Here is a 14,765-nt window from a genome sequence, read left to right as displayed (position 1 = left end):
AGATTTTTTCCTTTGCCTCAATTCGTCAGTCTGGTCCAGATCATCATGGCATTTGTAGTCCTTTATGATAGCCACATTATCAGCTAATTAGTATGTGAATATATTGATAAAAGTCACCTTGTCCTAAAGAGATTTACACAGTTATCAGAAAAGGGCAAGCCTACACGAAACACAGCCCTTATTTTAAATGTTTGTTAAATCCCATATGGGGTAAAATGTATGGTGGAAAAAAGATTGGAACCATTTCCCTGTTTGATCTCTAGGTTTTATGACTGATTGCGGTGGATTAACACCAGATATCTATATCTCTAGTGTAAACAAACACATTTTTATGGGGATTTTTAATTATGATAATTAGATTTCCGCAGGTGCGCAGACATCGACTCTAGGGGTCTTACACACACACACTCTCTCTTATGCGAACATGCACACAAGTGTCCCTGAAACACAAGTACGTGTAAACAAACAAACACTACTTCCTTATACACAGACAAAATGTAGATTCAAAGTAATGGTCACTGTAAAGTTGGATAAAAGGCAAATGCTACAGAACGTAGAATATAATTGTCATGTAAAATATGGAATCGTATTGGCCACACATTGGGCCACAACCTGTGCAATGTTCTGAATGTTTCATCTCATTGAATACATCCGAGAGCTACATAATATGCTTAGTGTGTGTGTGTAGGGGGGGTTTACATTTTGGATTATATTTTTTAAACCTTTATTTAATTAGGCAAGTCAATTAACAACAAATTCTTATTTACAATAAATGCCTAACCGAGATGACACTGGGCCAAATGTGCATCGCCCTATGGGACTTCCAGTCACGGCCGGTTGTGAATCAGTCTAGGATCAAACCAGGGTCTGTAGTGATGCCTCTAGCACTGAGATGCTGTGCCGTAGACCGCTGCGCCACTCGGGATTTGGTGTAAGATTGCTGGCAGGCACACCCAATGTGCCTTCAGTTCCCCCTATAGGCCAAAGAAACCAGACACATCTCAGTAAATGTTTGAGTCTGTCCCTGAGAGAAGACAATACATTGTCACATCACACCAGCCGTTTAGGGAGAGACCATGTCACCACATACCTTACAGGCCCAACTCATTGAACAGACAATGTTGCACTGGCGAAAAGTCTTTATTGGAGTCAAATAGACGATGAACAGTACACATTTCATTGTCCTGTATACAAGATTCACTGGAGAATGTCAGAAACAGGAACCTGAATAGATATACATAGTGCATATAACATATCTGTTCAGTATTTACAGATAGGGAGAGATGAAGGAAGAGGTCAACTTTAGAATATCAGTGGTATGAATATGAAAATGATTGAATTTGAACCAATGCTATACGATGAGGCATTGTCCCAGAGAGGTGACATGTACAGTGCTTCGTTCTCTCTCTTCCCAGCTGTAGCATCACAGTAGACCGAACATCACAAAGCCCACCACATTTGACTCACCATCTCCTAGGTACACACATGACACAGTAGACTGTGTTGTGTTGGGTGTCATTATGGTGGACAGAGAAAAGAACACGCAGTAGCTTGTAGAAGTGTTATTTCTATTTTGACAACATTTTGGAACAAGCATGTACAGCATTAACTGCTGCCTCTTCACTCACTTTCTCCTCGTGGGTATCAGGCAGAATACAACAGCAGTCCGTTGTGTTGGACGAGAGAGGCAACAGAATTGGCTGTACTCTAGTAACTCCCGCTAAGCCAAAGGAAATTACAACAAAAGACCCAGTATTGTGTTGGATTTCAGCATGGTAGACAAAGAGGACCTCTATACAAGGTGTCCCCAAAAGTGGTGTTTTTTATGGTACTGTACTAAGAACTCTTTCTGTCAACCCTTATCCTCAACCCAACCATGATACGCTAACATATCCCAATGGACTCTGGACCCAAAGAGGCACATCTCCCAGCCTTTTGGCAGGTTGAAAATCAGCACTGGTGACTAAGAGGTAAGCATTAGAGGTCACACTGATTCTGACTTTCAGAAACAAGGTTCATCCTCTACTGATCTGACGTGGAAGCATATGAAAGGTGAAAGCAACATGGGACTAGGTTCATACCTTCACTAAAACAACTGTCTTATATTAATTTATCTTAATTCAACCGAGGAGGAGAGGAGTTAATGTAGATGAAGGAAAGAAGACGAGGAGAGGAAGCAACTTAAGACTTGTGAGGTGCCCCATCAGTCATCCCTCCTTCCTGTGGGGTCTAGTTGGTGGTAGTTGGGGTGACCTGTGAGGAGGAGCTGCTGCTTCCAGAGCTCTTGGTGGTCTTCTGCCCCCTGGTGGCGCTGGGCTGGCGTGGCACCCTCTGGCTGGAACCCTCTCTGCTCTTCTCCCCGTGGCCAGCACCCGTTTTACTACGCACTGCAAAAACAAAGAGAAGGGTGAGAGGGATGGTTTGCAGTGTGTGTGTGTGTGTGTATGTGTGTGTGTGTAGCTGTCATGCAAGGCAAAATGGCTGTGTTTGGGGTGGGATAAGAACATGCAGATGAGCATGTTCAGATGAGAGACCAATGAGACACTTATGAGAGCATGACAGACAGCAATGAAGATGGAACACGTTATTCAGTCTAGACTCTTCCTAAATCGCCCTATGGGGAAAATGTCCACCCCCTCAAGCAGGTGTATCAAATTCAAAACCATGCAGTCAAAAACTTTTTGTCAAATATAGCGCTGCAGTCTACATGAGTAGAGAAAACACAAAAACAGCAAGATGAGGTTAACGAACAAACGCACATACACTCAGAGTCCAGTTTATTAGGTAGACCTATTTAGTACTGGGTCGGACCCCTCTTTGTCTCCAGAACAGCCAGAATTATTTGGGGCATGGAAATGTTGCTCAATTGGTATCAAGGGACCTAACGTGTGCCAGGAAAACATTCCCCACACCATTACACCACCGCCACCAGCCTGTACTGTTGACACCAGGCAGGATGGGGCCATGGACTCATGTTGCTTATGCCAAATCCTGACTGTGCCATCAGCATGACGCAACAGGAGCCAGGATTCGTCGGTCCAGGCAATGCTTTTCCACTCCTCAATTGTCCAGTGTTGGGGATCACATGCCCACAAGAGTCGCTTTTTGCTTTAGCCGATAGGAGTGGAACCCAGTGTGGTCGTCTGCTGCAATAGCTCATCCGTGAAAGGACAGACATGTTTTGTGTTCCAAGATACCGTTCTGCACACCACTGTTGTACTGCTATGTTATTTTCCTGTTTGTGGCCCATCTGTTAACTTGCACAACTCTTGACATTCTCTTTCGACTTCTCATTAACAAGCTGTTTTCACCCACAGGACTGCTGCTGATTGGATGTTTTTTGTTTGTTGCACTATTCTCGGTAAACCCTAGACTGTTGTGTGTGAGATACTTGAAACGGTGTGTCTGGCACTGACGATCATGCCACGCTCAAAGTCGCTGAGGTCACTCGTTTTAGCCATTTAAACTTTCAAACGAACAGTAACTGAATGTCTCGATGCCTGTCTGCCTGCTTTATATAGCAAGCCACGGCCACGTGACTCCCTGTCTGTAGGAGCAACCCATTTTCATGAACAGGGCGGTGTACCTAATACACTGAGTATACCTGAGTCCACACGCACACACACTGCTAAGATCCTACACACTGTACACGTAAACCCAGTGCACAAGGTGAAGACATTGAAGTACTGGAGCCAGACGGGCAAAAAAACAGAGAGGTTCAAGAGTTTCTGGAGAGAGATGGAGGGATAGAGGGAAGAAAATGAGTGAGTGAAAAGGGGACCTTGAGAGTGAGGAGAGGAGGTGTCGTAGACCATCTTAGAGTTGACCCTGGTGGGCCTGGGGCCAGCAGAGGAGGAGGAGGAGGCGGGGGGAGGTGCAGGGGGCTTAAAGCTTTTAGTGCCAGACACAACAGAGTCCTCTTCTTCAGCAGCGAGATAGATACGCACATAGAGTGTTTGTGCATACACACCACAGGTACACAGAAACACACATAGAGAAGAATTGGAGAGGAGTTAGAGTGCAAACTGAAATATACAGGTAACATTGTAAAGTTAGTGTTTGACTGGAGGCCAATGTATCCTATTCTCTTCTCCATTCATTTATATTCAGCTGGCTGGCCAAGGCCACAGTGGAGTGAAGTGGAGAAGACAATAGCAGCAATGTGTTAGTTAGTGGGGGGAATAGGAGACATTGGAAGATTAGGTGTAGAGACTCTGGGGAAGTGAAAGGGGGAAATATCCTGTCTGAGCAGGATACAAGGGTTTAATCAGAAGGCTGCAAAGCAAGCAAAGCAACAGAAAGATATTTATATTTTCTATTCCACCTAAATAATAAAAACAATAATTATCTGTCCTTACCCGACAGAAAGACATACAGGTCCAGTTATGCTACGGTAGAGTCTCCCGTGGCTCTCCTTCCAAATCTGGTTGACTAAACTAGCGGAAGTCTGGAGAACTTTAGTATTGGTCTTTGCATTACAATGGGAGCGCTGGCATTCAACGCTCACATTTGATTGGCTTTGAGTAGAAATTACATTTCCCCTCGGGAGAGGTATTTCATTGTGTCTCGCTTTTCCTACTTCGTCAGACAACGTTTTAGTAAGCTATACAACATTAGTTTTGAATCTAGGTTGCAAGTCTGAACATTTTTCAGAAACACAACTTCTGTTTGGAGCACCATCCACGCTAAATATTGAATTGGTTTGATAAGTGGAAAACATAACACTAGTTTCTACACTAGTTTCTACCACATTCCACCCTTTTTTTTATCATCTTCATAAAGGGAAATTCCCTAGGATTTCTAACATAACTTCTGAGGCTATAGAAACATTAACACTCTTCCCTGTCTGTCCTTACCCGAGAGACATGTACTGTTATGTAGAGGAAACAATGAGCTATATAGTCTGGCTGGGCTACCAATGAGAAAGCAGTATTGTTTTGCGGAACAGAAAACCACAATCCCTCTTTAGCGCTCTCACCACCTGATCCAGACCCTACTGACCTCTGGGTTCTGTGGGGGCTGTGGTGGTAGTGGTGGTGTTGGGGTAGGAGGCAGTGGAGGAGTCTCCCATGGAGGTGTCAGCTATCCTCTGGCCAGCACACATGGCCTTCAGGGTCTGGAACACAGCCAGTGGAGCTACGTTCATCTTCAACAGGTCCACAATGATCCTACAGGAGAGGACAAGGATTAAACTAAGAATACAGTGTACACGCTCTCTCTCTCTCTCTCGCTCTCTCACACACACACACACACACACACACACACACACACACACACACACACACACACACACACACACACACACACACACACACACACACACACACACACACACACACACACACACACACACACAAAATCAGTCAGTGTACTGGCCTGATCAATGCATTAGTCCGAGTCTAGGTCTGTCGTATAAGATGGGTTAAAAATACCAGCTCAGAATAACACAGGTGATTGTGTGTTCAGATCAGAGGAAAAGGAGAGGATTGATGAGGAAAGGAAGCCAAGTTAGACTATTGAGATGCCCCCTCTCAGACCTACTTGAAGACCTCCTGGTCCATGGCGATGCCTGCGGCCTGCGTCAACTCAAATAGCTCACTCTCCTCGGCGTTGAGGATCTTCTTCTTCTTCATGGCATACTTGGTGACGTTGCCGCTGACCGTCACGCCCATGGCAGGGGAGTCTGGGGCCGTGGGGAGGGGCCCGGGGGCGGACTGCTGCTGAGAGTGAGACATGACGGGTCACTTCAGTCACCTGGGGGCCAAGAGAGAGGGAGGAGATCAGTATGAAGGCATCTCATTAGCAATTCAATCAACAACAACAAAAATGTCATGCATTTTCTCCATTGTTTACATTTTTTTGATGAGTCCACTCATTGGTGGTATGCACGTCTCTAGTACCATACAACATTCCAATGTCATTTTAGCAACTTCGTCAGCTAGCTAGCAATCTATATTTGTTTGGTAAGAATTGTGAATGTTGGCTACGAAAGGTAGCTAACGTCGCTATTTAACTAACTTAGCCCTATACGGCGCCGTGCATCCACTCGTGGAAATGCGCGGCGTCCGCTTGCCAATACCTCAACTCTGGTAACATTATTGCACATGAAAAGCTTCTTACCTCAGCACTAAGTGGGGGTAGAGGTTATTGAATGAGTGTGGTACTTATTTAGGGGGAATGATCAGGCTGTTTGCCCTGACGGTTGTCATTCGTGTTTGTTCAAAACATAGGCGCGGAATAATTACGTCACAGTTATACAAAAAAAGGAAAGTGTTGCAGAAAAACGCAAGAGGGCGTTAAAATCTAAAAACCTCAGAACCGACGCGAACAGCTAACGGACTCTTCCATGTCCATATAAGGGGTCATGGATAGTCTCCAGTTTCATTGTAGCTTACATTTTTTGTATATATATATATATATATGAAACGTATTTTCTAATTCTTATCGATCCAACACAAAATAAGCACCAAAGTTACATTTTATAGTTCTATTTTGTCAAATTAAATTTGTGGCCTACAGATATTCGGCATATGTATTTTCGAATCCACACTAACTGTGTAAATGGTTTAGTCCTAGGTCTAGGATGGCCGCTGCTGTGGGTGTAAACAAGCAGGGGACCGCAGCAACGATGGATGTCTGTGTTCGGCACGTCAGGGGGGCCACAAGCAGCACCGTGAAGGTTGGTTGAATACTTGCACGTCTAAATAAGAATATAAACAACGTTTGAAGGCGATACGCCGTTTGCTCAAATTACCGACCAGGGCGCTCGGATCGGGGGAACTCTCAATTCTGCTGTTTTGCGGCCGGGCCGGGCCGTAAACCCATTGTCAAACGATCGGCCTGAATTTTTGTGTGTGTCTGCGTAGACAATAAACATGCAATCCACAAGATTACAGACAGAATCACCATCTGGGTTAAGTGCCATGATCACAGCTTTTTGTATCAACCATGCAACTGCATCAGCTAACTCCACCTCTCATTAGCAGCATAGCATGCTAACGTTATGGCGCTAATCCGCTAGCTGATACACAGTCTAACATTTGTTAACTTGCTACTTCTTTGTGTAGAACATTGTGTACCACCTGAAAAGTCACTAGCTGGGTACAGTTGAGTCAGGAATCACCCTCAAAACAAATTTAACACCTTCATAAAGTTGTGCGGTTTTGCATGACAACTTCAATGAAATGGAGATTTCGCAGGCAGGCTAGTGTTGTCGCACTAGCTAGCTACGCACTTTAATAACAAACCACCATGTGTAGTGCGCTGTGTGACTTTTCGTCAACACTACACTAACCAAATGAGTTCCATGAGAAGCCAGATGAATTTGCCTACAGGAAACATGACACAGACACCATCTCAGTCCATGCAGAAATAAGTCCATTTTGAATTGATATGCAATGACAAGGGGTCCATCTAAGTAAACTCAACCTATGTGTGTGGTTGACGCGACCTGTATGTGTGTTGTTGTCCCCAGGTGTTGGAGTGTGGGGTGTGTGAAGATGTCTTCTCTCTCCAGGGGGACAAGGTCCCCCGGCTGCTGCTCTGTGGTCACACAGTCTGTCATGACTGTCTGACCCGGCTGCCCCTGCATGGTAGAGCCATCCGCTGCCCCTTCGACAGACAGGTCACAGAGCTGGGTGAGTTCCGTAGGATTTAGTTTCTATACAGGCCTTTTGTGTTCCTGTGTCAGTGAGCGTGATGTAACATCCATCACAATATAAGGTCTAACATCTCGCTGGGGCGGCAGGGTAGCCTAGTGGTTAGAGCGATAGACTAGTAACCGGAAGGTTGCAAGTTCAAATCCCCGAGCTGACAAGGTACAAATCTGTCGTTCTGCCCCTGAACAGGCAGTTAACCCACTGTTCCGTCATTGAAAATAAGAATTTGTTCTTAACTGACTTGCCTGGTTAAATAAAGGTAAAAAAACAACAAACAAAAAAAACGTGTTTACTTGTAAGCTTTTAGTCCATCGCCTCTGGGAAATGTGTGAATGATTTGATGATGAATGAATGCTTTTTATTGACTGTGTCTCCCAGGGGACTCTGGTGTGTGGGGTCTGAAGAAGAACTTTGCCCTGCTGGAGCTTCTGGAGAGGCTGCAGAATGGAGCGTCCAGCCAGTTGAGCATGGCAGAAGATGCCCTAACAGGCATGGGAGAGGTAGGCAGTAGTTAGCCCCACCCTGGGCTCCCATCTTGAGGTAGGCAATAGTTAGCCCCACCCTGGGTTCCCATCTTGAGGTAGGCAATAGTTAGCCCCACCCTGGGTTCCCATCTTGATGTAGGCAATAGTTAGCCCCACCCTGGGTTCCCATCTTGATGTAGGCAATAGTTACCCCCACCCTGGGTTCCCATCTTGAGGTAGGCAGTAGTTACCCCCACCCTGGGTTCCCATCTTGAGGTAGGCAGTAGTTACCCCCACCCTGGGTTCCCATCTTGAGGTAGGCAGTAGTTACCCCCACCCTGGGTTCCCATCTTGAGGTAGGCAGTAGTTACCCCCACCCTGGGTTCCCATCTTTCATCTGCAATTATCTGAAAACACAGAAAGGATAGGTTAAAGCTACGCTATGGGAATTGGCTTTGATCTGCCTAGTTCTTTTAACATGCATCCATCTAATTCTCAAGGACACTTACTTAATGACAACGACACATGAAATGCAACACTATCGTATGTTCTCCCCTCCAGTCAATAATCCGCTGTGACGAGGACGAGAGCCACACGGCGTCTATGTACTGCACGGTGTGTGCCACCCACCTGTGTGCCGACTGCTCCCAGCTCACCCACTCCACCCGCACCCTGGCCAAGCACCGGCAGGTACCCCTGGCAGACAAGCCCCACGAGAAGACACTATGCCCGCAGCACCAGGTCCACGCCATCGAGTTCGTCTGTCAGGAGGAGCTCTGCCAGCCTGGGCCGCTCATGTGCTGCGTGTGCAAAGAGTACGGCAAGCACCAGGGACACAAGGTACGGAAGGCGGAGGAGGACGAGTCAGCTGGGAGTAGCCTCACTGGTTGCTGTATTTATTTATTTATTGACTGACTGACAGGTCAATCACTGAAGCAACGTTCCTAGCAGCACTAGAGACAACAAGCAAATCAGAATAGCTAAATGAATGGTCACTTGTCGTTGTACTGGTTGGTAGTTCAGCTGGTGTGATTTAGAGCTGTGACGATCCCTGTATCGCAATATTTTGTCCATGGCAAAAATAGAAAGCAGACCAAACTCGTTGGTCCTTTAAAAACCTGTTGGATGTCAAATATTGTGTGCTATATTGTAGCTAAATAAATAAACGTGACTCTGGATGACAACATTTTCATAAAGAAGTTGAATACGCTTCGTGTTTTGTTTCCTTGCCACGATACTAATGAGGATTGTGTTAATTTCTCCTTGCTGATTGCTTCCTTCCTGTAGCATGCAGTTCTGGAGGCAGAAGCCAATCAGATCCGTGCGTCTATCCTGGACATGGCCCACTGTATCCGGACGTTCACAGAGGAGGTGTCGGAATATTCCAGGAAGCTGGTTGGGATCGTACAGCAGATTGAGGGAGGAGAACGGATAGTGGAGGATGGCATCGGCATGGCACACACCGAGCATGTAAGAACAGCTGGCTGTGGATAACAACTTTTTGCATACAAAACAACAGATTGACTTTAGATTTCAAAGTGGATAGATAGGCTATTCAAATGTAATTGAGGTATAATCGTTATAAAGCAGTTACTGTGTTTACAAATTACGGTAGCTACATCTCAAAGTCCTGGGAAACATTATTGTATTTCCTTCCAAAAAGTCATAACATTGCTTATGGTTTATCATAGTGTATATTTCATAATGCGGTGTGTAATCTGTGTATTCCTGATGGACTGTCGTCTGTGTGTATTCCCCAGGTCCCAGGCACGGCAGAGAGCGCGCGGTCCTGCGTACGGGCCTACTTCGCCGACCTCCACGAGACGCTGTGCAGACAGGAGGAGATGGCGCTCAGTGTAGTGGACGCACATGTCAGGGAAAGGCTCATTTGGCTCCGGCAACAGCAGGAAGACATGACCATCCTACTGTCCCAGGTCTCCACAGCCTGCCTGCACTGCGAGAAGACACTGCAGCAGGTAGGAGCCAAATGGGCCACTGGTGGGGATAACATCTCTAGAGCACACTGTAGGAATGTCATTTCTGCTTGCACTGGATGGTACCCTCTTTTTCAACAAGAACCACTAAGGTCTTCCTAAGGACTTTTGTATGGTCTGAAATCAGATAGGAAATTTACAAATGTGATTTTCCTAAGTCCTGACTGATGTCTTCCCTGTCTCTCTCTGTAGGATGACTGCAGAGTGGTCCTGGCCAAGCAGGAGATCAACAGACTGTTGGAGACTCTGCAGAAACAGCAGCAGCAGTTCACTGAGCTGGCCGACCACATCCAGCTTGACGCCGGTATCCCTGTCACCTTCACCAAGGTACAGCACTCTGCTTTACTCTGTAGGACTACAGAACGTCATACACTCCATTGAAAAACAATTAGTAACTTAATTTAGACTACATTGTTTTCTCTGTTCCAGGACAACCGGGTCCACATCGGCCCTAAGATGGAGATCCGGGTGGTGACCCTGGGACTGGATAGTGCAGGGAAAACCACCATCCTCTTCAAGCTGAAACAGGACGAGTTTATGCAGCCCATCCCTACCATAGGTAAACCCACAACAGTGTCAGTCATTAAAATGTACCTGAATTGAATAGCCACGAGCCACTCCTCCTTGTCATCTGTAGGTTTTAATGTGGAGACAGTGGAGTATAAGAACCTCAAGTTCACCATCTGGGACGTTGGTGGGAAACATAAGCTACGGCCTCTATGGAAGCACTATTACCTGAACACACAAGGTATCTGTTTACCTCTTTCTGCCATATTACCTGCTTCCCTAACATATACTGTATACTAAACATTAGGAACACCTTCCTACTATTGAGTTGCCCTCAGAACTCAGAACAGCCTCAATTCGTCAGGGCATGGACTCTACAAGGTGTCAACTGTTCCACAGGGATGCTGGCCCAGGTTGACTACGATGCTTCCCACAGTTGTTTCAAGTTGGCTGGGTGTCCTTTGGGTAACAGACAATTGATACACATGGGAAACCGTTGAGTGTGAAAAACCCAGCAGCGTTGCGGTTCTTACCACATTCAAAGGCACTTCCATTTTTTTTGTCTTGCCCATTCACCCTCTGAATGACACATACAAACAATCCATGTCTCAATTCTCTCAAGGCTTAAAACTCCTTCTTTAACCTGTCTCCTCCCCTTCATCTAGACTGATTGAAGTGGATTTAAAAGGTGACACCAGTAATCGATCACAGCTTTCACCTGGATTCACCTGGTCAGTCTCTCATGGAAAGAGCAGGTGTTCCTAATGTTTTGTACACTCATTGTATATCTAACTATGACAAATGTACTGATTTTGAAAAGAGAATTGTAAAGTGTTATCAGGATGATTTGGGTGAAGAGACTTATTTTTTCTCTCTCCTTTCGCTCTTCAGCGGTGGTGTTTGTGATTGACAGCTGTCACAGGGATAGGCTGATGGAGGCCCACAGTGAACTGGCCAAACTTCTGACAGAGAAGGAGCTGAGAGACGCCCTGCTGCTCATCTTCGCCAACAAACAGGTACGCACACACACAACCCCTTGGTCCAACAAACAGGTATGCACACACACAACCCCTTGGTCCAACAAACAGGTACGCACACACACCCCCTTGGTCCAACAAACAGGTACGCACACACACAACCCCTTGGTCCAACAAACAGGTATGCACACACAACCCCTTGGTCCAACAAACAGGTACGCACACACACAACCCCTTGGTCCAACAAACAGGTACGCACACACACAACCCCTTGGTCCAACAAACAGGTACGCACACACACAACCCCTTGGTCCAACAAACAGGTACGCACACACAACAACCAGGTACCACACACACAACCCCTTGGTCCAACAAACAGGTACGCACACACACAACCCCTGGTCCAACAAACAGGTAACAGGTCCAACAAACAGGTACGCACACACAACCCCCAACAAACAGGTTTGGTCCAACAAACAGGTACGCACACACACAACCCCTTGGTCCAACAAACAGGTACGCACACACACAACCCCTTGGTCCAACAAACAGGTACGCACACACACAACCCCTTGGTCCAACAAACAGGTACGCACACACACAACCCCTTGGTCCAACAAACAGGTACGCACACACACAACCCCTTGGTCCAACAAACAGGTACACACACACACAACCCCTTGGTCCAACAAACAGGTATACACACGCACATTGATGTGTCTGAGACTACTAGGTGAAAAATCTGTCTGAGCAAGGCACTTTTATTTTTACACCTTTATTTAACTAGGCAAGTCAGTTAAGAATTTGTTCTTATTTTCAATGATGGCCTAGGAACAGTGGGTTAACTGCCTTGTTGAGGGGCAGAACGACAGATTTGTACCTTGTCAGCTCGGGGATTCAATCTTGCAACCTTTTGGTTACCAGTCCTAATGATTACACTAGGCTACCTGCTGCCCCTAACTGCTCCTGTAAGTAGCTCTGGATAAGAGTGTCTGTTAAATTACTCAAATGTTGATTGGCTGACGTGACCATTGACTCGTTTATCCCTTCCTGCAGGATGTCCCTGGGGCTGTGTCGGTGGAGGAGATGACGGAGCTGCTGAGTCTCCATAAGCTGTGCTGTGGTAGGAGCTGGCACATCCAGGGATGTGACGCCCGCAGTGGCATGGGGCTCCACGAGGGCCTGGACTGGCTGTCCCGACAGCTGGTGGCTGCAGGTGTACTGGATGTGGCCTAGACCTTCCCTTGCTGCAGGTGTACTGGACGTGGCCTAGACCTCCCCTTGCTGCAGGTGTACTGGACGTGGCCTAGACCTCCCCTTGCTGCAGGTGTACTGGACGTGGCCTAGACCTCCCCTTGCTGCAGGTGTACTGGACGTGGCCTAGACCTCCCCTTGCTGCAGGTGTACTGGACGTGGCCTAGACCTCCCCTGATGACTGACTTCTGTTACCAAGTAAAACCCCTTACCATAGATCCCAGAACGATCTTATTAAACCACCCACACCCTAAAAACATGTCCACCATAGACCTGCACCAGTCACATCTACATAAACCTTTTACCTGATGATTGGCTTATGGTAGACCCAGTCCAACCCATACCCTAAAGACCAGTCCTACCAAAGTCTCATCCCATACCTTTCAGTTCTACCCTACATCCCATACATTTCACCCCATACCAAGGCCCTAGCCCTACATCCCATACTAACGCCCTAGCTCTACATTTCAACCCATACTAAGGCCCTAGCCCTACATTTCACCCCATACTAAGGCCCTAGTCTTTCACCCCATACCAAGGCCCTAGTCTAAGGCCTTAGCCCTACATCCTATAGCCGTTCTACCCTTCTCACCCCTAACCTGCAGATAAGCTTCTTACCCACAGCCAGTGAATCCATCATTAGTCGTAATGCTTTGTACTCTGGTCTATCCTGGGTATGCTAACAGGGCCAGGTTATAGGGATTCCCTCAAGCTTACTAAACTAACCTGCTTATAAGACTACACATTCCCATATTGCCTCAATGCAGATCAGATGAGATTCAGTTCATGGCGAAACTCCATGTTGTAGATTTTCTTCATTGGTACCAATGCACTTGACTTGTGATGATTTCATGTAATGCAGCATCAGGTCTTGAAATGACACCGGTAGTGGGCTGAGTTCAGCTATTATTGACATTGGTTAAATTGTGCAGTTGAGTGAAAAAGCTATTTATGTTGGGTGGGTAGGGGATATTGTAGTAGCTGTGGTGGGAAATATCTAAAGTGTTATATGAAATCTTTCTCCCACCTGTTTTGTGGAGTGTGTTGCATGCACTTTTCTGCAGCTTCAGTACATCTGGGTTGTGCTCATGAGGGTGCAACGGTTGACTCATGTTGCAGATGTATAGACTAGACATGATTCCTTCATCTAATTGACAGGATGATCTACACACTATATTTCTGAACCTTCCAGAATGTTGTGCCCTACTGGCTTATTTTGAAACCAGGACCCCTGGTTTGAATTTTTTCATCACAACCTGCGATGGTCTTCTGTTTTAGCCCATCTGTCTGGAGTGCTGATTGTTACATTCTACATTAATGTTACCCACATGTAGATGTGAAACTTAGTCGAAACATTAACCAAACACCTTTCAACTCCTGTTATTGTATGGAGGAACCATCCTTTGGTTTGAATTCACTTTCCTCATTGCTATGTAATGTTACAAATTCTATGTAGGAATAAAATGCATGTGTGAAGAGCCCTCTGTTAAAGCATCTCACATTCTGACAGGAGTTTTTGAAACATTTTGAAGCACATTGCACATCCACATGTTACTCGTGGATTTGATCTGGCTTTTGTAAATCGCGATTAAATAAACTGTCTGGATGTTGCTTTTTTTTTTAAAAATGTTACCTTAAGTAAAGTCAGTTAAGAACAAATTCTTATTTACAATGGACGGCCAAACCCGGGATGACGCTGGGCCAATTGTGCGCCACCCTATGGGACTCCCAATCACGTCCGGATGTGATACAGCCTGGATTCGAACCAGGGACCGTAGCGAAGCCTCTTGCACTGAGATGCTGCGCCACTCGAGAGCTTATATGATTCAACCCATTTAGTTATTATCCAGCTGCAACTTTTCTAAAATGATTCTATATGTTGCCAGTAACATGGACATTTCTATCTGAACG

The 14,765-nt window shown here is 46.0% G+C and overlaps 2 protein-coding genes across 4 annotated transcripts; one reads left to right on the top strand and one right to left on the bottom strand.

The window, feature by feature from the left end:
- Nucleotides 1-1,121: 1,121 nt before the first annotated feature.
- On the bottom strand, nucleotides 1,122-6,263 carry mzt2b (mitotic spindle organizing protein 2B). Of its 2 annotated transcripts, XM_046304731.1 has the most exons (5): nucleotides 6,121-6,263; nucleotides 5,542-5,754; nucleotides 5,002-5,168; nucleotides 3,782-3,922; nucleotides 1,122-2,387 (listed from the first exon to the last, which is right to left on the bottom strand). In XM_046304731.1, the coding sequence occupies exons 2-5, from the start codon at nucleotides 5,733-5,735 to the stop codon at nucleotides 2,230-2,232; spliced, it is 660 nt and encodes a 219-aa protein (XP_046160687.1). In that variant the 5' UTR covers nucleotides 5,736-5,754; nucleotides 6,121-6,263; the 3' UTR covers nucleotides 1,122-2,229. The 2 variants fall into 2 exon arrangements, with proteins under 2 accessions (XP_046160687.1, XP_046160688.1); XM_046304732.1 differs by lacking the exon at nucleotides 3,782-3,922.
- Nucleotides 6,264-6,527: 264 nt separating this feature from the next.
- LOC123999198 (E3 ubiquitin-protein ligase TRIM23) lies at nucleotides 6,528-14,465 on the top strand. 2 transcript variants are annotated; one of them, XM_046304730.1, is made up of 11 exons: nucleotides 6,528-6,679; nucleotides 7,475-7,637; nucleotides 8,037-8,158; nucleotides 8,684-8,962; nucleotides 9,410-9,592; nucleotides 9,883-10,098; nucleotides 10,309-10,443; nucleotides 10,546-10,675; nucleotides 10,754-10,864; nucleotides 11,515-11,639; nucleotides 12,657-14,465. In XM_046304730.1, exons 1-11 carry the CDS (start codon nucleotides 6,584-6,586, stop codon nucleotides 12,834-12,836), a joined length of 1,740 nt encoding a protein of 579 aa, XP_046160686.1. In that variant the 5' UTR covers nucleotides 6,528-6,583; the 3' UTR covers nucleotides 12,837-14,465. The 2 variants fall into 2 exon arrangements, with proteins under 2 accessions (XP_046160686.1, XP_046160685.1); XM_046304729.1 differs by having other exon boundaries at nucleotides 10,522-10,675.
- Nucleotides 14,466-14,765: the final 300 nt, after the last annotated feature.

The sequence above is a fragment of the Oncorhynchus gorbuscha genome, linkage group LG16 (genome assembly GCF_021184085.1).
Source record: "Oncorhynchus gorbuscha isolate QuinsamMale2020 ecotype Even-year linkage group LG16, OgorEven_v1.0, whole genome shotgun sequence".
Lineage (NCBI taxonomy): Eukaryota > Metazoa > Chordata > Actinopteri > Salmoniformes > Salmonidae > Oncorhynchus > Oncorhynchus gorbuscha.
Note: the sequence above shows the minus strand (reverse complement) of the source record. Positions and strands in the feature narration are given on the sequence as shown.